Source organism: Rhipicephalus sanguineus, chromosome 4 (assembly GCF_013339695.2).
Source record: "Rhipicephalus sanguineus isolate Rsan-2018 chromosome 4, BIME_Rsan_1.4, whole genome shotgun sequence".
Taxonomy (NCBI): domain Eukaryota; kingdom Metazoa; phylum Arthropoda; class Arachnida; order Ixodida; family Ixodidae; genus Rhipicephalus; species Rhipicephalus sanguineus.
In genome coordinates this window covers 58,384-85,810 of record NC_051179.1, presented here as the reverse complement: position 1 = coordinate 85,810, position 27,427 = coordinate 58,384, and the positions used below count along the sequence as shown (strand labels likewise).

At 47.1% G+C, this 27,427-nt stretch overlaps 1 protein-coding gene across 1 annotated transcript; it reads right to left on the bottom strand.

The window, feature by feature from the left end:
* Positions 1-27,427, bottom strand: LOC119388668 (SEC14-like protein 2; the record flags this gene model as incomplete). Its single annotated transcript, XM_037656129.2, is given in 7 exon segments — positions 1-87; positions 1,232-1,312; positions 6,798-6,876; positions 14,381-14,475; positions 23,909-24,002; positions 26,548-26,610; positions 27,385-27,427. Coding segments are annotated over 7 exon segments (511 nt in total), but the record flags the coding sequence as incomplete, so codon positions are not given.

Sequence of the window (27,427 nt, the reverse complement as noted above, 5' to 3'; positions counted from 1 at the left end):
CTTTGCCGAACACGTGTATCTTCTTCGCTGTCTCTTCGCTGAGGAACGGCTTCACCATGTTGTATATGATGGGGTAGATTTTGGGAGCTGAAATGGGCATTGCGTGTAGGAGGCTATTAGAGTCGTGCAATTGGTTCAGTATCTCAATCACTAGTGGCACAAGAGATGAAAATCTAACGCGATCGAAACCGTATTTCTCGATCCTGTCTGACTCCTCTGCGCAAGGAGCGTAAAGGAGCCAATCGCGATCGAGGAAATCGGTCCCAATCGTGCTCGATTGCAATCTAAAGTACCCTGAGTAACCGGAGCATTGGACTTAAATGTGTGGTTCACAATTTTTTAGCCTTGATTATTTAGAGTACGCACCAATTATGCGGCTGCAGCGAAATGATTTTCAACTCACCATTCTTCTAAATTGTAAAAGCGGACAGTTTTCTGAATTAAAAATGCTGAAGAAATTGCGTTCTGACATAGACACGCTAACGGAAGGAATGAAATGATTAGCAAGTCGTGCCTTTGCAGTGACAAAATGTACAACCCTGCCATGAAAGGTGGCTTGGTAAGCCAGCAAAAAAAATGTGAAAAAAAAAAGCTAACGATAAACGGGCGGCCAGAAGGCCTCAGCTCACATACCACTGGGCGTCACAAATTTTAGCATTTTCTCTTCGGTCTGCAGATAATTATCATAATCTATCATCACATACCAGTAAAAATGGGCCGACGCTGTGCTCTAGGAGTGTCAAAGCCTGAACTGAGCAAGTTTTAAGAGAATCTGCACAAGAACGACCCAAATAGGAGAAAATGTTTCGAAAATACTTTTAAAATACCCAGGGGCTTGGGTTTCAGCGTCCAATGAATGTTCGTAATCAAGACCTTTTGGTCTTTCAAGGAAATGAACAGACATGTCGTTTTTAATGAATACTTTATGAGACTTAACTGGATTAGCATTTTCATCAATTTCCCCTTTAATGGATGATTCTCTTGGTAAAATGTAGAATGCAAATAGAAACCACTTATTGTACTGCGTAAAATCGAACTAGTTAACGAGAGGATATATTAGAACGAGGCTGCGAAATTACCACGAAGCGCATGAATAAACCAGCCGTCTATGTCAATATCCTGAAATGACCTAATAAAAAAAGGCTCTTACTTCGCGAAATAATTTCTTCATACGTAACAAGTATCTGTCCTCACATGCGTAAGCGGTCGCCAAAGAACTTGAAATTCTCACCATTTATGACGTAGGCCTTCTTGAGCATTTCCGGGTAGTGGTCTTCGTACATCGTGACCAGATTGATGATCATATCAAGAGCTGAAAGAGAAACGTTGCACACGTTCTAATAACGGGATCGCGCTGTCAACCGCCAGCATACTGGTGAAGTATCAAGAAGAGACTTTTTGATCACGAGAAGTTACAGACGAATGAAAATGGGTTGGAGGGGGTGCATGCGGCAGATATATAATAAAATCTTAAAAGGCTACTCATTGTTAGTCTTGAAAAGAGTAGTGTGCAATAACTTCATTCTATCAATATTGACACATTGTGCAGAAACACGGAGGCTAACAAAGAAACTGAGGAACATGTTAAGGACTGCTCATCGAACGATGGAAGCAAAAGTGTAAGACGTAAAACTGAGAGAATGAAAAACAGGAGTGTGCATCAGAGAACACACAGGCGTAACAAATATTCTGGTTAGCATTAGGAGGAAAAAAACTTGGAGGACGTTTGAGCTTCGGTTTCAAGAGTAGAATGCGATAGTGTAATCGGACCGTGTTCGTATCGCCTTCCCACTCGCTAGCCTGGCTTCGCTTCTCGGCCGGCACTTAAACCGTGCCGCAAGGAAAGGCAACGTGCTGACGCGCGTTGGCTCCTATATCCATGCATGCGGCGCGACAAAACACGGAAAGCGCACCCGTGGACCATTTGAGCCATCCCGGGGGTTTTCTGTCAAGCCGCTGAAGAACCTCCGAGATGTGCGTACCACCAACGCTAAATGGTGTATATAAATAGCTCGCCATTTGTGTGCTAGATGATGCATGCGTGGTGGTCTAGAGGTTAAACGCATCGCTCCATGGAGCGAGAGGTAGCAGGTTCAAATCCCTGATTACACTCGAAACGAATTTTTTATTATTTATTTATTTATTTGCATCTATCTCGCATTTTCGCTTACGGACAATGCTGATTTTTTCGCTCACAACCAAAGACGCCGCCTACACCGGAATTTCTGCGAAGCGAGCTCAATAACGCTATCGCGTTAGGGTGTGAAGCTAGTTAGGTGATGCAATGCGAATGGCAGATAACCGGATGTCTGTTATAGTGACACAGCGGCTTCCAAGGGAAGGAAAGTGCTGCTGAGGGCGGTATAGAATAATGTTCCTTTTGAAAATGAGAAAGTTCGCAGTCGTTGGATCGAAGCAGCTCGTGCAAGACGGGTAATATTCAGATCACGGGGGAAGTCTTCGTTTTGCAGTGAACATAAGTCGGCTGATGATGCTAATAACTCCTTTGAGGGGGCCGATGTTTGCACAATTGCAGATTCTACAGTGATAAAACGAGTACTGTCACTAGAGCTAGGCAAGGAGACTTGCATTGGTCAGGGCCCTTTGTCAGTCCCATTTGTTCAGCTTAAGTGGTATTTCTTGTTCTACGACGTACTGCTCATCATTTCAAGCCACCAAATTTCTATGAACTGATGCTGCTTTAGACACTCACTGCACGTACGCCCTATGCACATACGCCATGTTAAAACAAACAAAAAGCTTGTTTTCCTTTTGGCGCAGTAGTAACATTACTGCATCGCATTTCGCAAATACTGTCAAATATTTGTTATGCTCATTACCTTCTGTGCGTCATGTTGGCGAGAATAAAAGAGTCGGGACATTTCGAACGCGAAGCCAAGATCCGTTCTATTCGCGGCGAGATCGACCTATAGGTGGCAGCACCGTCACCCCGCTAGTGTGGATACTGGTTTCGTGTGGTGTGTGTAGAAGTGCACGGGGCTTCTGTTTTCACATCGTGATTTTGTGTTCCGTACCCGCAGAAAACTCTTCGTTATCAATGGTGAGGTTTTGTTCGGTGCCACAATGCCGCACATACTGCACAGAGCCAGGGATAAGCTTCCATTTTTTATCCCACCGACGCGGAACGTCGCCGACTGTGGCTCGTTAGGCTTCGTAACGGCAAGACGCCTTCCAAGTACGCGATGGTGTGCAGCAAGCACTGCGACGACGGTGCATTCGCAGACGAGAAAGAATGGTGAGTAGTCAGCGATAACTTCGCTAATGTGTGCATTTATATGTTTGTTGCTGCTGTGCACTACGAGCGCGAAGACGGTCGCAGTAAGCGAATGCTCGGGGAAGCTTCCCTGTGCTTTGATTTTCGTACACTTCCGCAGCAAAATTAAGCGAGAATCAATCGAGAAAGAAGAAAATTAATTCATGGAATATATTCTTTGTCATTCATGTACCGTCTGCGCTGTGAATGCAAAGTTTGTTCGCGCTCGGCTATGACTCTGTTTAAAGAAGAGTCCCCGAGCCCTTTTGTAGTTCGCGCATGTTCCATTGTGTTTACACGGCCGCGAGAACAGTTCTCAGTGTTCCGCAGGGCAGGTACGTGCACCGAAACGCGGCAAGTGTGTATGCATGATCTGGTGCATAGTAAAGAGCAAGGTCTATCCAAATAGGTCGCGAAGCTTCGGGCGAAAAGCGGTTCAGATCCTATTGTCAGCGACATCAGCATGGGGAGTTATGGGAGTAGCGATTGAAGCGCGACTAGGTGTGGTGGGAACAAACACTAATAACAAAAAACCTAATTTCATTCAACAACAAAATAATATTTATATTTTATGACCGAGATTTATTTCAGAATAACATTTATTTAGATCCAGTGTACAAAGAATTCATGAAAATGTATATGCATTATCAAAAATCTTCTTATTAGCGCCCTCTAAAGAATGACACATGCCATTGCTCTGCGACGCAGTCCTTGTAGTGTTCGGAAAGGCGCGCGTAAAGTTCGTCCTGCGGCGACACACCCCCTCAGGTGTGCTGGTGTTTCGCACTTGCATGCGTGCTGTGAATTATTGTGGTGAGAATTTGATTTTTGTGTGCGCGAAGTTGCGATGTGCGTTTCATCATTGGTGAACGTGTTGGCTACGGTGTTCAACGGACAACGGCACGAGGCGGCTAACATTTCACGCCGAACGCTTTCCTCGGTACTAGCGGAAACGATGTGGTGTTCCAAGGATGCAATAGCAACACGCGTACGCCTGGCGAGCCCTCTCTTCTAGATAAGACACCGGGGCAACGGTTCGGAGTAGTGTGCTTGCTGGATTTTCATGGATCAGTATTCCTGCTGCCCGGTTTCCTTCGTGAACATGCGGTGCCTACTATATTTCCGGTTATCGGTGAGCAGATCGCTAAGTTATCTGTCGCGCTACGATCGCTACAATTCGCATGTCTTGATACGTTACACGTAAGGTTAATTTATCGGAACAAAAGGCAAAACATAGTGCACGTAGTGTACGCACCTTTTGTACTTATGACATTTGTTGCTCATTGTGTAGGGCGTGTTAAATTGCTTTATTGTGACCATTGAATAAAACTGAAATATCATTATTTTGGCGTGACCAGGCGTCATTTCTTCTCGTTAGAACTGAAGCACGCATGCAATGCGCTCTTAAGTCCCCTGCGCATGTGCGAAGCAAATAAGCAACGTTGCAAATATGAGATGTACGCTGCTGCCTACGTTATTCACGCTGTGGAAGATCACACGAACGCAGAATAAAAGCTCAGGGAATAAAGTTTCCTGGTAAAACCAAGGCGAATTCCACGACGGTACACATAAACACGGCTGTTTATTCACGGGTCGATACTAGTTTAGCTAGCGTTGGCTTCAAGCGCATTCGCCAAGGGCTTGCCGGCTCGCTGTAGCGCGAGTCCTTAGTGATCAGGGGCCTAGGAAAAATATTTTGAGGTCAAATTTCGCGCTAGTGCCAACAAAATGACGTCACTTTTTTACCGGATATTGCGTCACATCCGCTTTATTTTTTGTTCCGCCGGAAGTGTTCCCTCCTCACACAGATGGCGCCAAGCCCCATGAGCAGCTGATGAGCAGCCATTTTCTGAACGTATGGGCTTCTACGGAAGTTACGCTACCAGTTTACATATACCTTGGTAAAGAGTATCGCCACGTAAGCGATGAAAATGCGCGAGCGAATTTATCGCCACTGCTGATCTTGATAAATGTATTTTTTCGCTCGCTCTCTTTTTTTAAGGGTTTTCGCGGAAGAGATTGAGGCCTGACGCACTTCCGACACTGAACTTGCCAAAGCGCCAATTTGACAGGCATAAGCGATCCTCGCAAGTACAGCCTCCAGCATTTTTAATAATATCGCGCGAGCGTCGACCGCACGCAGTATCAGCGCCTTACAACGGCGATAATCTGCGAGACCGGCAACAGTACGCGCAGGCGCTAGCGCTGCGCTAGGCGCAGCGCAGGCGCTAGGCGCTAGGCGCTAGAACAGCGCAGGCGCTAGGCGCCACGCTGTTCCTTTCAGGACGATACACGCCCTACCACAATGACTGTATTAGTCTCCTTAGATAAAAAAAGGAAAACAAAAGCGGTGTGAACAAAACCATGCGCACAACTTAAACCGTGATCTACCGATTCATGTTCTCTTGATCTTTCCTGTTATTGCAGTCAAAGAAACTGCTCAAAGTTGATGCGCAGGGAAATTTGAAAAAAAATATTAATACACAAGAACGATGAACAAAAAGAAGAAGAACACAAGAACGATTCCACATAAAGAAGGTGCTAGTATTGGCAGCAGCGCATGCTGTTGAACGCAAACGTGGAAATAAAAAAAAAAGCAAAACGTTCGTGACGTTTCTATCTGCGATTGTGCGCACTCCGGGCGCCTTTAACAAAGAAAGGGAGTGTTTCATCCTGAAAGGAACAGCCTGGCAGATGACGCTTGCGCTAGCGCTGCTTCGTGCGCCTGCGCGTACTGCTGCCAGTCTCGCAGATTATCGCCGTTGTAAGGCGCTGATACTGCGTGCGGTCGACGCTCGCGCGATATTATTAAAAATGCTGGTGTCTCTTTATACATTTCGCCACAAGTTATAATTGCGCAAGGCAACTCAGTTTTGCGATTTCCGTGTCATACCATTTTCTGCTCTGTTTAGGGGACAATTTAAGTACCGAAGTGTCAGACGTGACTTGACAGAAATATTTCTCTGCAGTGGGACCACGACCGTACACAACTAAATCTCGTCGCGTAACCTATAAACGACAGTCCCAAAGTTATACACCTAACCGCAACGCGCAAGTGCATGAGAGCCTTTTTTTTAACCACCGAGCCGCTAAAAGGCTATATTCACATGAGATTTAATACTTCTCATCTTTAGGACAACGTCGAGTGCACTTTGCAATGCGCTTGAATCACAGAGCGGCACCTACACTGATATGACTCTCGTGAACGGACGGTTCGACGACCGCACACAGCACTCTCGACAAGTGCACTCACTGATCTTATTGCAGTACATATACAGCCGATCAAGGCCAAATGCTTTCTTTACATCGTGTTAGGCATACGTACGAGCGGTTAAAGTTGCGCCAACGCAACGGAACAAACCGCCTTTTGAGGCCCTGCATGACGTACGCGCACATGCAAACACAACGCGGCTAGCAGACGACACATGGAGCAATCCACACTAGGCGCGCTTCAGCCAGTAGCCGCCAGGCGGCGACTCCGCTCGATCTCGCGGCCAATTGTGGTCGTTCTGAAGCAACTCACCTGGTTTCCACGCAATTTGTTTTAGGTTGAAGTTTTCTAGGTCAAATATGAAGCTGTGCATCTCTATCACTCGACCGAGCTGCAACGAAAGAAAAGAAGAAAAATGCAGGTGTGAACACAGTTCATACTCCCTTAGTAGAAACTACCACTCGAGCACAAAAAACAGGGAAATCCGAAGAAAGATGGAAATGGGGAAGGAAATTAGCTCTATTGTTGAAAAGCAACCAATGAATAAAGTTTTGATTTGCACGTGTCCGCCTGGTATCCTACTTTGCGAAGCTCCCGTTATCGAGGCAGCGATTGCAACTTTGGAAGTCAACTAGGCGCAAGATCGAACTGCAGCTAAAAGTTATGCGAGCACGTAATGGCACCTGAACATTACTACGCTTCGCAGACGAATGGTTCGATAACAGACAGCGGCTACTAGCCCTGCGCGAGGAGTTTTCAACGTGTCAAAAGCTCTTTTTTGCACCACATATCGCCTGCTGCGGGCTCCGAATTTTCGCAGCTTTGAGTAATTTACTGCAATAAGCAGCTTACTTGCTAAAATTGTTTTCACTGTGTGTGTTATCACGATAAGTGTTTCTGCGTGGGCTGCATTATCATTTTTTCAGATTGTAGCACCCACTGATTTGATTCGGAGTGGTTTCTCTCATGACCTTTATGCCTTTACTTTGTTTTGAAGCACTTCATGATTGACCTTTATTTCCATAAAATACTGTTCTTCTCACGACCTCGATAATTTATGTTTGCAATGACCGCCTCTCCTTTTGTTTCAATGTATACGGCATCAGCGTAGTCCCAAGACAGAGGACAGACTGATGGTTATGAGACAACCACCTTTCAACCTTTACGTTAACAAACAAACAAACAAACAAACAAACAAACAAACAAACAAACAAACAAACAAACAAACAAACAAACAAACAAACAAACAAACAAACAAACAAACAAACGAAAAAAAAAAACAAACAAACAAAAGCAGAATGTGCGGCTCCCATGTGACATCAAAATGTGCGGGCTCTCGGCCTTCGCGCCGGACTTCACGCATCAAAACCACGGCGAACATTTCATTTTCTGTGAGGCAGTGCTTCATCCCATCACCACCATGATGGATAGCTGGTGACTTTCGCGTGCTTTCAACTAAGGAGCAGGCGCCGGCAGCGCCTTACACACACACAGAGAACGCCCAGCTTGCAGTGCTTTCATCGTGATTTTCCGCAAACGAAGATTCTGAAGGTTGGCCGTGCACGTCACAACTTCAACTGGACAAAACTTTGTTACTGCGTATTGTCTTGAAGGGTGCTTTTTCATCACTTGCACGCGAAATTAGTGCTTTCTGTCTGTTTTCGCTCTCACTCTACTCGTCCCTATATCCCCTTTCCCGATATAATATATACAATTGTTGGGGTCTTAGGTCCCAAAACCACGATATGATTATAAGAGACGCCGTACTGGAGGCACCGGAAATTTCGACCACCAGGGTTCTTTAAGGTGCAACTAAATCTAAGCCCACGGGCCTGTAGCATTTTGCCTCTATTGAACCGCGGCTGGCCCGGCCGGGATTCGATACCGCGAAATTCGTGTTTTCTCTTCCCCGTACAATTTATCAATGCATACGTGCGCCATGCTAACGTCCCGGTCTTTACTCTGTGTCATGTTTCTTCCCTATCACTCTTTACGTTCTAAACAAAATTTGCAGACTTGTTCGACCAGGACTTCCAATGTCGGGATGATGATATTAATGCAAAAAAAAAAAAAAAGAAAGAAATGAAGTTAATGATGCGGGTGGCAGAGATCTTCGAATTCCGTACCTCCTTCATTAAAGAGTTGCTCGAGGCAGAAGGTTAGCGTTAACAGCACTGCCGCAAAAATTATCATATTCATTCGCTCCTGTCTTGCGAAGGAAATGTTAAGGTACCACATGCAGAAAGCGCAAAAAGCCCACGTAGAAGCGCCGGCGCAGCGAAATGTTGCCCGTTCGTTTTATGCTCTTCGCGGAGGCAGCTTCCTCAACAGTACTGAAGGACGGCACCCCACGACACGTGGCGTTTAATTCTTGAGGATTTGATCGGAGAGACGTTCATATCATACGGGCGCCCGCACACGGCTCCCTTCTGGGAAACGAAGCTGCGCACAACCTCGCTTGCGCGCTGACGAGCCGAGCGGGTGAAGCCCGGCCATCGGATGGTTAGCTTCAAAGAGATAACCAACCATTACAGGTTAGGGGGGGCTCCCCGTACACTCTTCACTTAACAGGCAGCAGGCGAAGACCTGGCGCATTCTACACATACCCGAATCCAGTGGCTTATCATAATTATTACCCGGATTTACATACAGGTAAATTCAAAGTTTGGCCAGGAGAGGCCAGACCTCAATCACGTAATCTGGGCTTGCTCTCGAGCTCCCACCCAGAACAAAACACAAAAAAGACAGAGATCAGTACAGAGACCGCGCTCCTCAGCTCGGATCCAGGGGCCCAATTCACAAAACTTCTCTTTCGTAAGCGAGTTTTTCCATTGGTCAGTCGGTTTTGCTAACGATATGTCCCGCATCACGATTGGTTGAAATATTCTCTTAAGAAACTTTTTATCGTAAGAAGTTTTGTGAATGCGTGCCCAGACGACGAACTCCAAGCAGTTCGGCAGGCCGAGGATGCCGCCAGGGCCCAAGGGCCCTGGCCGTCACCCGTGAGAGGCAACTAATCCCTCTTGGGAAAGGGAACGCAGAAGCGGTTCAGAAGAATGTACACAAGTATAGGAAAAGTGCTGTGTAGAATAGAACACAGTGTCCTGTGTACTGTAGAAAGAACACAGTGTCCTGTGTACTTTCTTCGGAGCCGCTTCTGGGCTCCCCTTCGCAAGATGCTGAACCAACTAGCCCAAAAACTCACTATTTTGAAACCATTACCTCATAATGTTGCCGATTCACAATAAGGTTGTTCTTCATCATCGCATCCAGAGTATGTACTTTTGATCACGGCTCGGCAGCGGTGCAGAATTTCGCCGACACTGACACGTTGATATCAGCGTGAGCCTTTTTTTTTACCCACACACATAATAAGCTCCCGTAAGTAACACAGCTGACCTTTTCTTCGTGTTTCTTCTACATTATATGCCTGTCGAGTCTACTATGTGAACTTAAGCCGCACAGGTTTCCGAAGCTCGCTGCTTGCGTAAGAATAAACTGCACCGGCCTCAAGGCAGACCGCAATTCACACTTCTAACCTTGAACAGAAGGGCCTAAAACAGAACACATCCTTGTCGATGAGCAATCGCGGCGGACCGGCAGAATAATAAGTAATACATGTTAGTCCGAAACAGGAAAACAAAGACGCGCGAAAGAAGGAAATGGAATCAAAAGGTAGACGGAAACATCCTTCTTTCTCACGTCTTTGTTTTCCTGTTCGAGCTACCGTGTATTACCATGAAGTCAACTAACTCACCGTGCTGCAAATTTCAAAGACTAATAAGTGTTGCTTTCGATTTTGCTTTGTCGCGTATTTTATTTTATACAGCCAGCGTTCGCTCGTCGTTTCCGTTCAGCGCAGAAACTTTCCCGCTTCGTACGTCACGATGAAAGAACAACGTACGACCGCGGGTGACGAATTCGAGAAGGAAATTGCGAGATCTGTGAAATGAGACCCGTAAAACGACAAGCCGTGAGGAAACCAAGACATAGAACACGTTATTCTTTGGGCAGTGGTGCTTCAGGGAGCCTCTGACGTATCCAGATATGGTGACCTGGGTGCCTCCCCTCACCTTCCTGCCCCCGCCCTCCCGCCCATTTCCTGGCCCCCCTAAAAGCTTAATTCTATGTGTAAAGAAACATTTGTTAATTTCCTTCTATTGATGCTGCCGTATATCCGGCCATGCTAAAGGAGCGAATAATTTAACGATCTTAGTATAAATTCGTGGACGAACCATTTATTATAGAGCAATATTGAGTTGCGTTATAGAGCATTATAGAGCATTAATGAGTTGCAAGCTTACCTTATACCATAAGGAATAATACTTTATGAACTCATAAGGATCGTACGCAAAACTACATGTGTTTTTATACATTCGCGCAGGAATTGCTCCGAAAGATATACGAAAACTCGAGAATTTTGCTGTTGGATCTTGATGTGTTCGTATAATAAGGGGATCATATGGGACATGGTTCGTATGATGTAAGGAAACGTGGGGCCGAATTCACAGAACTTTTTTTTCGTAAGTGTGTGTTCACATTGGTCAGCTGCCCTAGTTAATGATATGTTATGGGGTGCTATTACCACCTGTAAAGTCGCTTGCGCTTCATGGCGCACACGCGCCATGCGAATTAGCCGCAGTTAGCATTAACAGCCGCCGAGAGAGACGTGGCTAGGGTGGCTAGAAGGGGAGGTGTGCTGAGCACGGCGGCCAGCCATAGGAGAGGGTGGTCTTCTTTCGCGTGATCGCCGCTAGGGCACATCATAGCGCTGCCGTCTGGGGCGCCGTCACGTTTCCGCTGGCCGGCGGTTTGTAGTGTTTAGTTTGCTGTGAATTGTGGCGTGTGACTGTTGTTTCATGAGTGCTGTGTGCTGGCAAAGATGCGTCTACCTAAAGAAAAAAACAGCGTTGGTGCTTCGTGCCAGGTATGATTCCGGCTACAGATCTTGTTCGGAAACAGTGTCCCTTTTCCGTGCACCGACTAGCCAAGAACTGTTCTTGAAGTGGGCACGCACCATTCCGAGGGCTGACAAACCGCTTCAAGAGAATTCCGCTGTTTGCGCAAAGCATTCGGGAAACAGCGGAATGAATGACAAAAAAGTCAAAAGAAAAAGTTTCGACAGATCCCACGCGTTGTGGGAATCGGTTTCATGCGAAGCAGTCAGCGAGTACTTCTATGCCAGGGGCGTAGCCAGGGGGGGTGGGGGAGTTGGGGGGGGTTCAAACCCCCCCCCCCCCGAAATTTTTCAGTTTTGCTTGCGTATATATACACGCGCACATACAAACGCACGCACGAACATACCTAAAGTATGGCTGAACCCCCCCCCCCCCCCGAAAAAAATTTCTGGCTACGCTCCTGTTCTATGCTGTATTTTATGGGCTTTAAGCCAAGCGTTACGGACTGGATCGACGTGTTCTCGTGAGTGTAGTAGCGGTGTGCACATCGTGGGCTTACCAGGCACGTCCACAACATCGGCATTTAAAGGGTAACTTATGGTACGACGTAACGTCAGCCCTCTACGTTAGACCATATACGTCAGCATTATCGAACTATTAAGTGCAGTTTATGGTGCAGTCATGTGAATATCACACGTAACTTTTGTTAATGTATTCGCCGGGTCGAACAATGTTTCATACGCTTGTTGAATCATAGAAACAAATGTAATGTTTATTAGACTGCTATAAAAGCGGAGCCGACACTGAACCACCGGCGTTAATCTGATATGGACGCATGTATCGTGAGGAGTACTATGTAGTGTTTATTGCTTTCTTGTAAATTAGATAGCCCGCACCACAACCGCAATCGACGTTGCACCGACATTACGCCTGCATAGCTGTTTTCCAAACCAGCTTATAGACCTGGCGTGGCTCTGTGGTAGAATACCTGATTGCCACGCAAAATACTTCGGTTCCATTCCTGCTTGGATCCTAATTTTATCTTTCCATTCGTCGGGTCAACGCTGGCCGACGTCGGTTTTTCTTAACGCTCTCGCATTAAATTACCATTGTCCTGTTCTCGCCGCCGCTGGGTAATATAACTGTCAATCGCCTGCGGCGCATACCCGTACACCGTGGCCCGTGGTAAACGGGTATGTGCCACACGTGTCTGGAGGAAAGGGTTGACGACGCACTCGACGGATTTCCACGTTATTCATATCATGGCCCCACCGTCATATTCGTCAAATCCTCTTACCCTCCCATGCAATTTTGGTCTACACCAAGTTAATGAGGCGATCATGAGAGTACCCAGACGTAGGCGGCTAGATAGATAGATAGATACGTAGATAGAAACGCTCAAAGTGCCAAAAGTTCGCTAAGAAATGCTCGCATTAATAAAGCCTTGCGTGATGCGAGACAAGCCACGAAAACGATCAAGTGCATTCTGTTCTACACAATAAAGTTTCTTTACCTAGTAATATGTTGCATTTACTTATGTGGGTTTCTGAATTGAGCCTGAAAAGACTACATGGACTAATCCTGATTCTGTTGGCGTAAATCAAATGTCATCTGCTTTCCACACGTAATGAGGCGCACGAATAAAAATGTCAGAGCGCATTGGAGCATAATTAAGCCCCGCTCTCCCAGTATAGTTGCTTGCTTTCCGTCGGAACATAACTCGGCTTCTGTACCCCGTATTTCAAAACCGCATGATAACAGTACGCAATACAAGCTGTGCGCTGACCAAGGAACTGCATTATCAGCTAAAGTTTATATAATTTGTAACGCATTTCCACTGAAGCATCTCCTCCTGCCGAACGGATAACGGCCACGTTCGCTGATGGCGCCCCTGACGACAGCGCCGCCCCACGGCATTCACGCGAATGGTGGCCAACTTTTGCCGCCCGGTCATCACACCTCCCCTTCTAGCCACCCTAACGTGGCGCAGCACTCGCGCGATGTAGGCTTAGCGCGGTGGCGCCGGCAGCGCCGCCAGGGAGGTTGGGGCGGCGTGCAGGAAACAGCAGCGAGTCTCTCTTTGGGGATTGGTAGCTTGCGTGGATGGACGTCTCCCGCGGTGGGTCCGTGGGGGACGATACCGCGGCTCGTTTCCCGCGGGCCCCTCGTGGTCAGTCGAACATCGGCGGCGCCGCATTAGCGGTATATTGTGTATGTTATGTTTTCTGCCAGGGGCGTAGCCAGAAATTTTTTTCCGGAGGGGCACCGCCTTGATCTGAAGTGTGGGTCGGAAAAAAAAAAACAATTTCGGGCGGGAGGAGGGCACGGGCCCGGTGTGCCCCCCCCCCCCCTGGCTACGCCCCTCTTTTCTGTGCATTGTGCTGACATTGTATAACGTTACTTATCGTATTACTGGTTGTGTATCAGATTCGGCAGGCGAGCTAGCCGTGATGCAAAAGCAGGTTAATAAATGTACACGTGTTGGTTGCCAGACCGCGTGAACTGTCTCCGTGTGTTCCGAGAGCGGCTCATCTTCAGACCCCACAATGTTCGACATCGTAATTGGCTGAAATAATTTTTTCACAAAAAACGTTTTAGCGTAAGCGTCTTTGTGAATACGGGCCGTGGTGTATTCATAAGGGATAGCCATATGTGTGCAGTCGTCAGCAAGCTTAACTCGAACGCTCCGCAGCGTGTCCTGCAGCGGTATGATTGACGCCAGCGCCTCGTAGCTTTGGGTTCTGTAGCCGAGATTTCACCAATGCATGCCGAAATACTATCCAAGCAACCGAGGTATTATCTCGGCAACAGCGCCCAGCGTTTCGCGGCTGGAATCAGTGGAATCAGTAGAACCAGTCCAGGTCACGCTGCGGAGCGTCCCAGTTAAGCTTGCTGACGAACGTACATAAAATTACGAGATATAGATTGTAATGGTTTTTATAGCGTTATCCCATGTGAAAAAAAAAAAAACAATGCGTCATATATCGAGAAACTCACCTTTTCTGTCTGCGCAGCCATATCTTGGGCGCTGTACTCGAGCTGCTGAATAATGTGCCTGATGAAATCAGATTTCTTGACAGAATAGAAGAGGCCTGTAGAAAATACAGTCATGAGAAAGACAGACTAAAGAAACAAAACTTATATTTTCCTTTGCTGATTTTTAAAAATATATAATCGATATGCTTTACACGCATTTCTACTGTTTCGTATTGTCCTATAAATCTTTGTCGAGGTTCAAGAGGCAAACACAAAATAAGAGGTTAAAGCAACCCTTTTGTCGAAGAGGTTTAAAATGCTTAGTTCACCGAGAACTAACAATACTTCTTTTTTTCAACACTAAGCACCCGACCAGACATTTTTAGGCCACAAGAATTCAAACAGTTCGCCTAAAAGCCAACTTACTTCACAAATAACTTTCCACTGAATTCTTAGATGACACATTCTGCGACAGGTAATGTACCTGTGCTATAGCTTTGTTAAAAGAGCGGTTGTCGGGATTCCCCTCATAACAGACCAATAATAAAAGCTTCACGCAACCCACTTAGGGGGTGTACGCGAATATTTTAAATGTTCTAATAATCGAATATTGCCCTACTCAAATCCGTTCGAATCGAATAGAAAATATTCAGAATGATTGCCAGTTGGACGTGTTGGTATGTCTTCATGATGGTGAAGCGCTATATGGGGGCGTTGTTGCTAAATAAAACTTTCACTTGCTAGTAGCGCCTTGTCCTGCGTTCTTCAAAAGCCTCCGTTCTTTCTAGCGCTTCGCCACCATGAAGAAAATATTCGTAAATATGAGTTACAGTCATATTTAGAATAGTTCAAACCACTAGCTCTTCAAATACTTCAAATATCGGTGATCTCAGTGTATACTAAACCCGATCTGTTACGCAATGGCGCTCGCTATTACTCTGCAAGACATACTTTTCCGGGTAGACAAATTATCGTGCGCACTCACGGACGAGCCCTGAGAATGAGAGTGGGCGTCCTTCGCATGCAATGCCTAATATGGATTTTCAATTAAGAAGGCTTCATCGCAAAACCGTGTGAACGTTGTGAATAAATTATTAAGGCGAAAGCCTTAGATGCCTCATCAGACGCGAAAATTGACCGTCGGCGTCGACACGAGTGATGCAAAAAATATCATTACGTGGGGACGTCAACATATGACGTCACAAATCGCCGAAATTTGTGACGTCACCACGACGTTGCTGTGACTGCACATGATGACATCATCACATCACATCGTCGCTTGGTCAAACAAAGGTGGGTCGATCACGGAGGCAATGCAAAATCATGTTAGGTGCAGAAAGCTTTCGGAGGCGGACGGCGCATGATCAACACATCGTCGACTGAGAAGAAAAAGCAGATAGCTTTCGCCATCGAGTTGTCTTAGGAGAATGCATAAGGGGCTCTGAGTTTTTACGCCGAGGTGGAAGCGCACGAGAAATCATTAGCAAACGTGGTTACCAGCTTGGGGTCTTCTTTCTTAAGAAGACGAGTTCCACTTCCCTCAGCCCTTTTGTATTGCAGAACAAACCTTGTCAACAACGCTTAACGAAAAAAAAAAACTGAAGAAGAACAAGAAAAAATTACACCATCTCCCGCTAAAGGGAACCATGTGTGGATTGCGAAGCGCGGGGCGATGGTCGCTTGAGCGGGAGAGGCGTAATTTATTTTTAGGAGCTGGCGCGCCAGTTCTTGAAGCTGGGGCGAAGTCCCGCGCCGTAAGCTGCATCCATCCATTCAAAGCGTCGTGGACCGCGAAGAGGAACGTTACGCGCGTCGTGTCTTCCCTCTAGCCTGGCCGTTAATTCTCACAGGGCGAGCGGGGAACGCGATCGACAGGCGTGCGAGAGGGGAGGAGCGTAGGTGAGGAGAGAGAGGGGACGCGCATGCGCTGGCGCTCATCGCGGCGTTGCGCAGGAGAGAATGAGGCGCGCGAGAGGGGAGGAGCGTAGGAGAGTAGAGGAGAGAGAGTAAGCGCATGCGCGGTGGAGCGCGGACGCTAAAAAATGTGCGAGTCTTGCACTAGCGATGCAAGGCTGAAGAAACAGCGGAGCTCTGGGTCAACCTAGCTTCTTCCACCACCGGCCCCTTGGGATCCGCTGTGAGTGTGGGGGACCGGCCGGATAGGCCCCACTATTAGCTTCTTCTTCCTCGGGAGCTACGTACTCCTTCGGTCGACCCACGATTTCCGACCGTGCAAACGATGTGCTCGGCGCGGAGACACAAGATCACGTGTCAAAGACGCGGCGACACGGCGCTTGGCAAGTACGGAGAAGCAGGGAGAAGCGGCGGCGTGGAGTGATGTCATAGCTAGGCACAGCTATGAGAAGCGGTGCGGAATCGGCGCAATGGCGTCATGGCTGGACACGTGTGCGGATCTCGGCGAGGCTTAGCGAAGCCAGACGCAGACGGGCCAGGTGGTTGCTAGGCAGCGCGCAGTGACGTCAGAGCTTGGAGAAGTTTTTTGCACACGCCTTGAAGCCGAACCTCGAGTTTAAGCAGCTTCCGGCATTACACAAAAGTGTTTTATGCCGGGCTGCACCAAAAATTCACTGACATCATATCCGCCAAGATTTGACGTCAATACTATAATAATTGTTGGGGTGTTACATTCCAAAACCACGATATGATACGAGGGACGCCGTAGTGGATGGCTCCGGAAATTTTGACCACCTGTTGTTCTTTACGTGCACCTAAATCTAAATACACGGGCTTCAAGCATTGTCACCTCCATCGAAAATGTGGGCGGCCGGTACTCCATCCCGCGACCTTCAGGTCAGCAGTCGAGCACCATAACCACAAGACAACCGTGGTGGGTCGTGACGTCAATAAAACTCATAGGGTCCCCTATGCATTCGCCTCAGACAATTTGAAGGTGGAAGCCATCTCCTTCTTTTTCTTCCCGGCGGCTGCATTTTCGATGGAGGCGAAAATGTTCGAGGCCCGTGTACTTAGATTTAGGTGCACGTTAAAGAACCCCAAGTGGCCGAAATTTTCGGAGCCCTCCACTACGGCGTCTCTCATAATCATATAGTGGTTTTGGGACGTTAAACCCCAGATATTATTATTATTATTATTATTATTATTATTATTATTATTATTATTATTATTATTATTATTATTATTATTATTATTATTATTATTCTTTTCTTCAGTCGATGCATTGTTCCCACCCCACCCTCCTCCAAAAGCTTTCTGCACCTGACGTGGTTTTGCACTGCCTCCAGTATCGGAGGCATTGCAAGCTTTCTAAAAACCCGTGATCGGAACGGAGGCAGTTCAAAGCAACGATGTCACGTGATGGGACGACAAAAAAAATTTGGCGATATATGACGTCATCACGTGATAATGAATCTTGCGTCACTCGTGTTGACGTCCCCGATGATCAATTTTTGTGTTTGATGAGGCATATAAGGCCTGAATACTGTTGTTCAGAATGAAAGATGCCTGCAACTGTACTATGGGAGAGCCGTAAGCAACTGTCCCCACAGAAAGCACCAGAAAAGCAAACTGTTTTAGATGCGAAGCAGCTTTTGCGCTGGGCTGCGTCCGTAGTTCCATTGGCGACCATCCGCTTTCTACCACCTAGCATAGCCATCTGAGCGCGCGCTCGCGCCAAGGAGAAGTCTTCTTCCTCTTGTTCTTCGACCGCCTTGACGATGATACGTGCAGAGCACTTTAGGGGTCTGGGCTGCCGTATGCTGTCCTAGCTTGGCGTAACGCATACAAAACATGTGTGCTGGCACGCGCTAGCGCGTTCGGGCCTGTGTAAGGCGCTGGGTAAGACGCTGTGGCCTCTCCCCCTTACACTCTCTCAGCAATTATGTGATGGCGTCGGGGAACAAGATTCTGCAGACGCGCGATGAACCCGCGTGGCGTGCTCTAACAAGCGTTCGGGACGAGTAACAGCAACAGAAACTAGAGTGAATTCATGGTGTGCTCCACATGCAAGGACGCGTTAACACCGGGCAAGGTGCCCGTGATGAACGGAACTTTAAGTCGACCCATGCGCTCCTTCGCATCCCCACATGGTTCTCTTTAGTGAGAGATGGTGAAATTTTTATCGGATCCATTCTACTACTGTCAAGCAGACTACAGATGAAGTGTATTAAAGACGAAGTCTTCACGCACGACATCTTGAAGATGCCGCTATAAGCACTCCTCAGAAATGAGATAGCCACATTTGCTTATTTCTTTGACAGACTGTGCCGAATTATTCTTTGGTGTGAATGCTATCAAGGTACTTCACTGTTGTTGACACGGAAGCGTGTACCTCTTATCTGATACTCCGTAACGTTCTAGACGTAAAGGAAATAAGAATATTATTTACTTATAAATTTTGGCAAACTACGCGCTCAGAATGCTTCAGGATACGAGGACTCCGAACTACACGTTACAGACGCGTGGCTAGCTGAAGATAATAAAAAAAGATTCTAGACAACTCGAATAATTGCACACTGTGCACATTCACGCACTCATATTTCCCTCGCATTTCTGAACGTCAAATAAAGCAGCAGTTAGTTCTGTGAAGACAGCTTTCACTTTCGTGTTATGACCGAGCTTTAGGGGCGAAGCAACTTAGGGTCTCGGCTTGTCGGCGGTGCATCGTCATCTGCTGTCGCCACGTGCATCGTCGTGACCCATTTGCTTGCTTGCATCGTTGTGTCCTGTCAATTTGCTTGAGCGCAAGAGAGGGCGCCAGCGCCTCAGCGCTCGCCGTGTGGCGAGAGAGAGCGAACGGTGCACGTTGACCATGGAAACGCTCTTTCTTCGATGGGCGCTGAACTACTAGCTCGCGAGGAACGAGAACGCGCCCTCGCCCGCGAGAGACAACGCCGACGCAGGCAGCACCTGCTAGCGAGTTCATTCAAAGAACCGACTGCTCGCGCTCCACAGCCTTTCACCGGCTACCACTGTTCTTGACCTGCAATGTAGTGCCGGTGGGAGATTTCTGTTGTGCGTAGTTGAACATTAAAGATTCGCAGCGTGCACGTTAACTAAAAGCGGACTGCTGGTCTCTGTGTCCAGTCTTTCTTCTGTCTCTCATTGCCCGTTAGCAGTGACTTTGTTGTGGGAAACACCGGCGCACACTGCATGCTTCGTCCCTCCACAGGTATCATGTTAGTGGAGCTGAAACACCCTTCCCTACATGCTTCGCCCCTCCCCAAATTTTTATGAAAGAGACATCAACTCTCAATTTTTTTTGTCCAGCAACCTTTTCACGATCGAGTTGCAAACGCTGTGCACCGATCGCACGTTTTGTCGCTGTACCGTCATGCTAATGACGGTACAGTGGCATTTCTACGGCAGCCATGTGGCGTGAGCTGTCCCCCGATGCGACAGCCACATTCTGTGGCAGCACGTGATTTGCATGAAGCGCGGGCACGTTTCAGAAACAATCTCACGTCTCCTTCAGTTTCTCATTTCAGCGGCATCGTTTCAGCCTGCGTTCCCGCTGTCGCAGCAGCCCCGTGGTGCGGTGGTGGGGCAAGCGTGAGAAAAACTCGTTAAGAAAGGCCGTTACTGTAGCGACGCGGAATACGAATGTCTTTCGATGTGTCCCATACTATGCGTGAGCTTTTGCAATATCCCAGCAGAAAAACAGTCTAGTTGTATCTGGGGCTTGCGTATTCGCGTTCATTTCTCATCGAACGACGGACATTAGTGGTGTATCTAGTCCTGATTTGTTGAGTAAGCTATATTGCACGAAATAGCAGATAGGCAAAAAAAAAAGGAATTTGGGAATAACATGCTGGGTTTTGCTAAAGATGTGCAGGATGAGATTCCACGCTTCAGCAACATTAAAAAAAATTGTTATAACGACCACGATGAAGCAGCAGCAGGGCATCAATTTTTCCTCTAGCTAAGTTATGAGTATTGCGAGCGCATGCTGTGTACAGTACGCTGTTTTCAGAACGTTCCCTTGTAGCGGCGGTGTCTTATCGGTTGCGGGGTAGTGTTGATGAGTAGCAAAACAAGATAAATAAGATTCAGGCAGCAGAGACAATATTCTAACTCATATTTGGTGTGCGTTAAAATAAATCCTAGAGTGTTCAAATTTGAAATTTAACCCGCGTCCCTTCACCACAATGTCCCTCGTCGCGCTCAGCTATTTTGCTTAGGATCATCAAAATTGATCGGTAGATAAAAAAAAAACACAAAAAGCTCACATGGTACCCTATGCATCCGCCTCAGTCGACTCGAAGGCCATCTTCTTTTTCTTTCAATTCGATGCATTATACCTCCCGCGCACCCTCCGAAAGCTTCCTGCAACTAACGTGGCTTTGCAGTGTCTCGAGGATCGGAGGCATTGTAAGCTTTCTGCACCTAACCTTGTTTTGCACTGCCTCCGGGATTGGTCCACCTTTGACCTAGCATTTCTGTCATGTGATGACGTCACAATGTGATGTCACGTCATGCAACATCACAGTGACTTCGTGAGGACGTCATGATGAGGTCGCAAATTTTGGAGATCTGTGATGCCATGATGTCGTCATATGTGACGTCATCATGGCACCACGTGATCATCACGTGATGACGTCATATGGTGACCTTGTCACGTGATTATGATTTTTCGCGTTACTTGTATTGACGGCGCCGACGGGGGACGCCGACGCGGGACGCCGGTCAATTTTCGCGTTTGATGAGGCATTTAAAGCTTTCGCCTAAAAATTAGCGTCCGATACTTATCAAAGAATGTCGTAATTCTAACTTTAGCAGGCACGAGTGCAGCGATACTGCCGAGAGTAGAAATAGTGTGAGTGAGTGAATAACTTTATTCAGTTCCTGCGGGTTTCCGGGCTGGGTTCCTGCCTAGGGGCCGGCCGAGAGACCGTGTCTCTCAGCAGCTTCCTTGGCCTGCTGGATCGCCCAGAGTTGATTGTCTAGTCCTGAGCTGAGCAGCGCGGCCCGCCAACGCACCCGAATGACTCATTGGAGGCCGCGTCCCTACACTCTAAGAAAAAAAAGAGTCAAAAGAGGGTCACGGCCTCATGACTCTCTTCGGGTGTCCATTTGACCCCTTTCGGAAGGTACAGGCAGAGAAAGAGAGTTCGCAATTCGACTGGAGTCACGGGACTCTCCTGAAGCGCGTTTCGATTGGCGACGCCGCCGTATACGCCATACATATCGCGCGCTTGCCCTTTGGCGCCGTTGTGGCGCGTTGGCTCGACGACGGAGGCGAGGCAACGCGCCACAACGGCGCCGGGTGGCCGGGGTGGCGTGCCGCTTCTGTTTTCCTCTCTGTCTCCTCGTCTATTGGAAAGCGTTGCGTGTTGGTTGCGCGGGTTGTGTGTCTGTTCATGCGCGTCTTCGGTGGTGTTGGTGTTGACGCCGGCTCCGTGTACGAAGTGACGCGGTGACGCTTGGAGGACGGAATATTCGTTGAGCTACGGACAGGAACAACGGGCGCCAGTTAACGGTGAGTGTACTGCTTTCGTAGGTACTAATTGTACAGCTTTAGCTGGGCGTCTGCAGCAGCTCTGCGGAAGTTATCTGCCAGCCATTTCCAACAGCAGCCTGTGTCCGCAGGGCTGTTGCGGATGCCCAACTAAAGCTGTCAGTTAACGAGTTGCCACCACTATGCGCGTTGCTCTGCAAGCTCCCTTATAGTGAGCGATGCAAACAATTATCAAGGGTCATCTTTTGCTGATCGCACGTTGTGTCTGCGCGACTGAATGTGCAAGATGTCGTTTTGAGATGCACTTCAGGCGCGTGGGAACGTGAAAAAAAAATGCCTGTGTACAGAACGCTCAGACGCATTATACATAATGGTTTTTGTTGGCTTAAAGACGGTAGTTTGAGGTGCAGATATAGTACGGTGCTTCCAGAACGTACGCGGTAGTCATTCAAGTTGGACACGCTTCACCGGTAAAGTGAAAAAGCTCTAGACTTTCGACGGCGCGCGTTGGTGCGGCCGCGGCCGTGCACTCTTCCCTCGTTTCTGTTTGCTGTTTTCGTGATTTGCATACACTGCGATGACGTTGGGCGTTATTACAGAATCGAGTGAGTGTGCGTGATTGTGGGAGCTATGTGCGGTAATTCTAGCATATGACATGTCTGATCTCGACGTCAAAAAATTTGGTTCCTGACCATGCCTGTTTGCATTTGTTGTTTTGTTGTTAGCCTTTATTATGTCTATGTGAACCACTTATTGTGTAGGTTTTGCAAACCTTTACTGCAATTTCATTTTCTCATCATAATATCACGTTCTTATTTTCAGATACCGTTTTTCATGGTGCTCACGCTGAACAGGAGCGACAACCTAGCAAGCCACAAGTCTGATGTCTCCAGCCGTCACCACTTCTTGATTTATTCTTAATCATAAGAATAAATATGGAAACATGATGCCAATTTCTGCTGTTTATTTAGTACCATATGACACTGTGCACATCACAGTCACACATTTTAGTTGGCTATACTCATACAAGCATGTAAATGAGGAATACCTTAACTTCTTAATTGGAAATCACTGACCATCTTTTCGCGCTTTCTATATAACTTTGCTAGAAAATATGTGTTCTTTTGACAAGTTTTATTAAAATGACGCTAAAATTGAACTATTCTTTTTTTGCAGTCGCTGGGCAGAACGGCAAGTATTATTGCACTTGCTTAAAATGAATACTCCACTATTTTCAACAGTAGTCGCGCAAAAGTAGAGCAAGGGTCAAAGGAGTGGCTTAAAATACTTGTGGAGTCGCTTGACGCTTCGGTGTGGCTCACTTGACCCCCGTAGAAGTGTTACCGGCAAGAGTCGTCTGACTCCCTATAAGTGGTTACGTGATCCTCCCGATGAGAGTCTTTCCACTCTTCCTAGAGGGTCAGGGGACTCTCCTAGAGCGAGCCGACCCTGACCCACCAAGAGAGTCACCGTGACTATTCAAAGAGAGTCCTATACGTGGCAAGTCAGAACTCTCCGAAAAGAGTCACGCATACTCTTTTTTTTCTTAGAGTGTAGTTTTGCGAATTAGTGCTGGACACTCCCAGAGAATATGCGCTAGTGTGGCCCTATTGGTGCAATACTTGCATGAGTTGGTCTTATACAAATCAGGGTAAATGTGAGAGGGCATAAGTTTTTGGAGTATGCGCCGAAAAGTAGGTGCATCACCGCGACCAGCTAGGCCCGCAACGACCATGCAGTGAATGACTCCCGGATTTTAACTGGCTACTGCATTTAGAGCCACAAGTCGTAACTCTGCGTTGTAACAGCTCTGTAAGGAAGCACACACGCACAGGCCCACTGACATTCTGACGTTGATAACATTTTGACATTCGTCAGAATGTTATCTAATGATATAGCTGTCATGAAAGTAAAAAAGTATAAAGCAGACATTTACCGCATTCGTTATCACATAATAACAACATACGCTTTTCTAATAACACAAACGAAGCAAGCTGTAGTTTTGGAGGCGCCAAAAATGGTTTGCCTGCTACGTTTTAAGCTAAAACATCGCTGACGGAGCCAGGCCAATCCAATTTAAAGTTGAGAACAGAGATATGAACTTGACCGCTTACCTTTTATGTCTGTGTAGCCGAAAGGAATGATCCAGAGTGGGCAGCCTTCTTTATCGTGACCCACGAGACCTCCGGGGTAATACTTTTTAAGAACCTGCACAGAGCCGTTGGGTATGATTAACAACGCAGGTTTGTGCACCACGGATAGGTTATCTGTCATATCATAATCTCTCGCATCACTTTCTGTTATATTACCTTCTATTATATGATCTGTTTTTCAATGCGCCAGTGAACAGCTTCATAGTCCCATACAACTTAAGAAGGCCGGAGAAGCCCCGCCCAGATGACTGAAAAGCGGCAGCCGATCACCTCCACGACTAAAGAAGTATAGTCCCCCTCACGCACTCGGCAATGTTCCCCGGAGGTGGGGCTACCGGCCCTCTGGCTCATGACGTCAGTCTGTAGTGCGCGCCCGTTGGTGGAAACATCTGGGCATCCGCCTTTGACGAGGAAATGCCACTGACTTCTCAAGTCGTATCCGACACAGGCCTTACGAAAGGTGCGCTTTTGTTATAGAAAGAACAGAGGGTAAAAAAAAAGCATAAATGCCTGCGGGAAACAGTGGTATGGGAATTAATTAAAAAAAAGAGAGAGAGAGAAATTAGTCGAGGAACGAAATCAGACGAAAAGCAGACAGAAGAACATTAACAATATTGAGACGGCAGCGCTCACTTCGCCTACAGCAGCTGACGTCTCATTCCTCCTGCTGCACTCTGTCATTCTTCGTCACGGTGCTCCGCGTGTTGTGATTAGTGACCGAGGACGACAGTTTTGCAGCGGATGTTGTTGAAGAACTATGACGCCTTTGTGGGTCTGACTATCGGCACTCGTCACCCTACTACCCTCAAACAAACGGCCTGACGGAGCGCACGAACCGCTCCTTGACCAATATGCTTGCCATGTATGTGTCCAATGACCACAAAAATTGTGACTCTATTTTGCCATTTGTTACGTACGCATACTACAAGGGCGAAGCACGAAGTCACCGGGTATTCGCCTTTCTTCTTGCCCTACGCTCGCCATCCCCAAAGCTTTATCGACACGATACTTCCCTGGTCTCCACACGAACTCTTCTCAGTAGCCCGGACTTTATGTCGTGCTGAAGAAGCTCGTCGACTGGCTCGCCTCAGGACTATTTTGTCACAAGACCGAGCCAAAACTCGCTATGACGCTCGACACACGTCTGTCACGTTTGCTCCTGGAGACTTTGTTTTGCTTTGGACGCCTGTGCGGAAAAAAAGGATTATGCACGAAGTTTTTGTCCAGGTATACCGGACCATACGTCATATTGAGACGTTTGAGTGACGTTACGTTCGTCATCGCCAAAGTGTCCTCTGACAACCGGCGGTCCCGTAGAAACCAAGCAGTGCATGTACGTTGCCCGGCTGAAGCATTACCACCATCGGGCTACGTAAAGGCTCGGAGAGCTTCGTCTGCACCCGGGTAAATTGTCGCGCTGCATGAGTTCGCTGGAGCCAAGAAGAAGTGGAGGTAGAAGGTCGCGCGAGCAGCGAGCCGTTGTGGGGCTGTCCCTTGCGCTGCACTAAGCATCTCTCATTATTCTCACCCTGTAAGTAAATCCATTCCATCGTTACAATATCAAGACGCGAGGTATTTTATTGAGCCACAGTATGGCTGTATCTACAGGTACAAATCGATTTTACATAGAAAATGCTGGGATTACGTGAATTAGGAAGGAGCACGCAGGAATGTACAATCGACAGTAAGCGCGGACGTGAGTGGTGAATATGAACTAATTTATACAAGAATAAGTGATCACATATGTTCTTAAGTGACGTTCACAAAAGTTTGGGTATGTGGAACAAACGAGATCGGCGAGTAAACAACGCGGTGAAAACCATGCACGTCGGTAAACATTGCTCCTCTGTGTCTCGTCAAGTAGCAAGAAAATGTAGGCACGTCCACGCTCGTCCTTATTCAAGCTGCCGCTAATCTGAAATACGACTTCACAGCAAACGTACCACGTCGTATACTGTCCCAGCTCCTGGCGCTGGGGCATGACTCAGGTAAGTTCGCGCTTAAAGCTTTGAAATAGGAGTGCAAAAACAGCGCTAAAAAGACGGGACAAGAAAGGACATGAGATGATGCCGCTGAGGTCTCGTGTGCTTTCTTGTCTCGTCTTTTAAGCTCTGTTTTTCCACTAGTGATCATGAAGGAACCAGCCCAAATGCGTACCCTACTGCACTGAAATAGCATGCCTAACATGCCCCCGAAATTACGACTACTACTATCACTACGAGAAGCAATCTAAATGCAGCGTGTGTAATGTACATACGTGTGAAGGTAACACATGTAGATTTAGAACTTAAATATTCCGCAACTACAATGCCCTAGATTGCATCTGAGTTTCAGTGTCGAGTCGAGATAAATGCACTTCTTTTCTGAACAGTTGAAGCTATATATACGGTGTCTATTCAAACACGACTGGCATATAAGTATATATGTTTTGCCCATGAATAAAACATCCTTGTTTTCTTGTGAGCTAAAATACAGCAGGCGAGTTGCGCGGTAAAATAAATTTATTATCAGTAATGCTTCCGACGTGCTACCGGAAGCACGTTGTAAATTTTCTCGTTGGCTACGTTAGTTACCTCTCATAAAATTGCGAGATTACTCACCTCTGTAGGTTCGTAGTCTTCCAATATCGTGTCCACGTTGTTCTGCTTGCGCCATTGCAGGTTCTGTTTCAACGACAAAGCAAATGGAAATAGCAGCTCGAAGAAGTGTCACCAAAGGTTGCATCTTTTTTCATTCCTGTCTATCGCAGCTTTTGTAATGGATCCTGTCGTATTCATGTGGCATCGTACGAATATTGCTTACATTCATTCAGATATAGCTCCTCCTTATGAACTTTGAAAAAACAGCTACTGAACGCGTTCAAAATGAGCCACTCGCTGCCTTTCGAAAGCGTTAGAAAGTTTTCTTTGCTTGGTTGTATATACTAACGACAGTTCAAATGCTCTTTACATCTTTCTCGCGATCGTTCACTTGCTATCTATTAGTTGCTTCATTCACCGCCCGGTAACTCCTTGTAAGGTGATTTTTCGACGATATGTGGAAGTTTCAGTGTGTGCACTATGCCTGAAATGGGTTCTTTCAATTTCAGTGCGTATAGGCATATAACACTCACTCACTCACTCACTCACTCACTCACTCACTCACTCACTCACTCACTCACTCACTCACTCACTCACTCACTCACTCACTCACTCACTCACTCACTCACTCACTCACTCACTCACTCACTCACTCACTCACTCACTCACTCACTCACTCACTCACTCACTCACTCACTCACTCACTCACTCACTCACTCACTCACTCACTTCACTTTCTTCTGAGCGTTTTCGACAGAAGATACGTATAACCCTGGCGCTCAAAGAAAGTTTTTTTAAACAATTCATTTGCAGACCTGCAGTTGGTGATCCAGGAAAGAGATATTGAAAAATGCTCACCTCTCGCAGCATGGCTTCCGCTTGGGCGACATTGAAGTTGCGA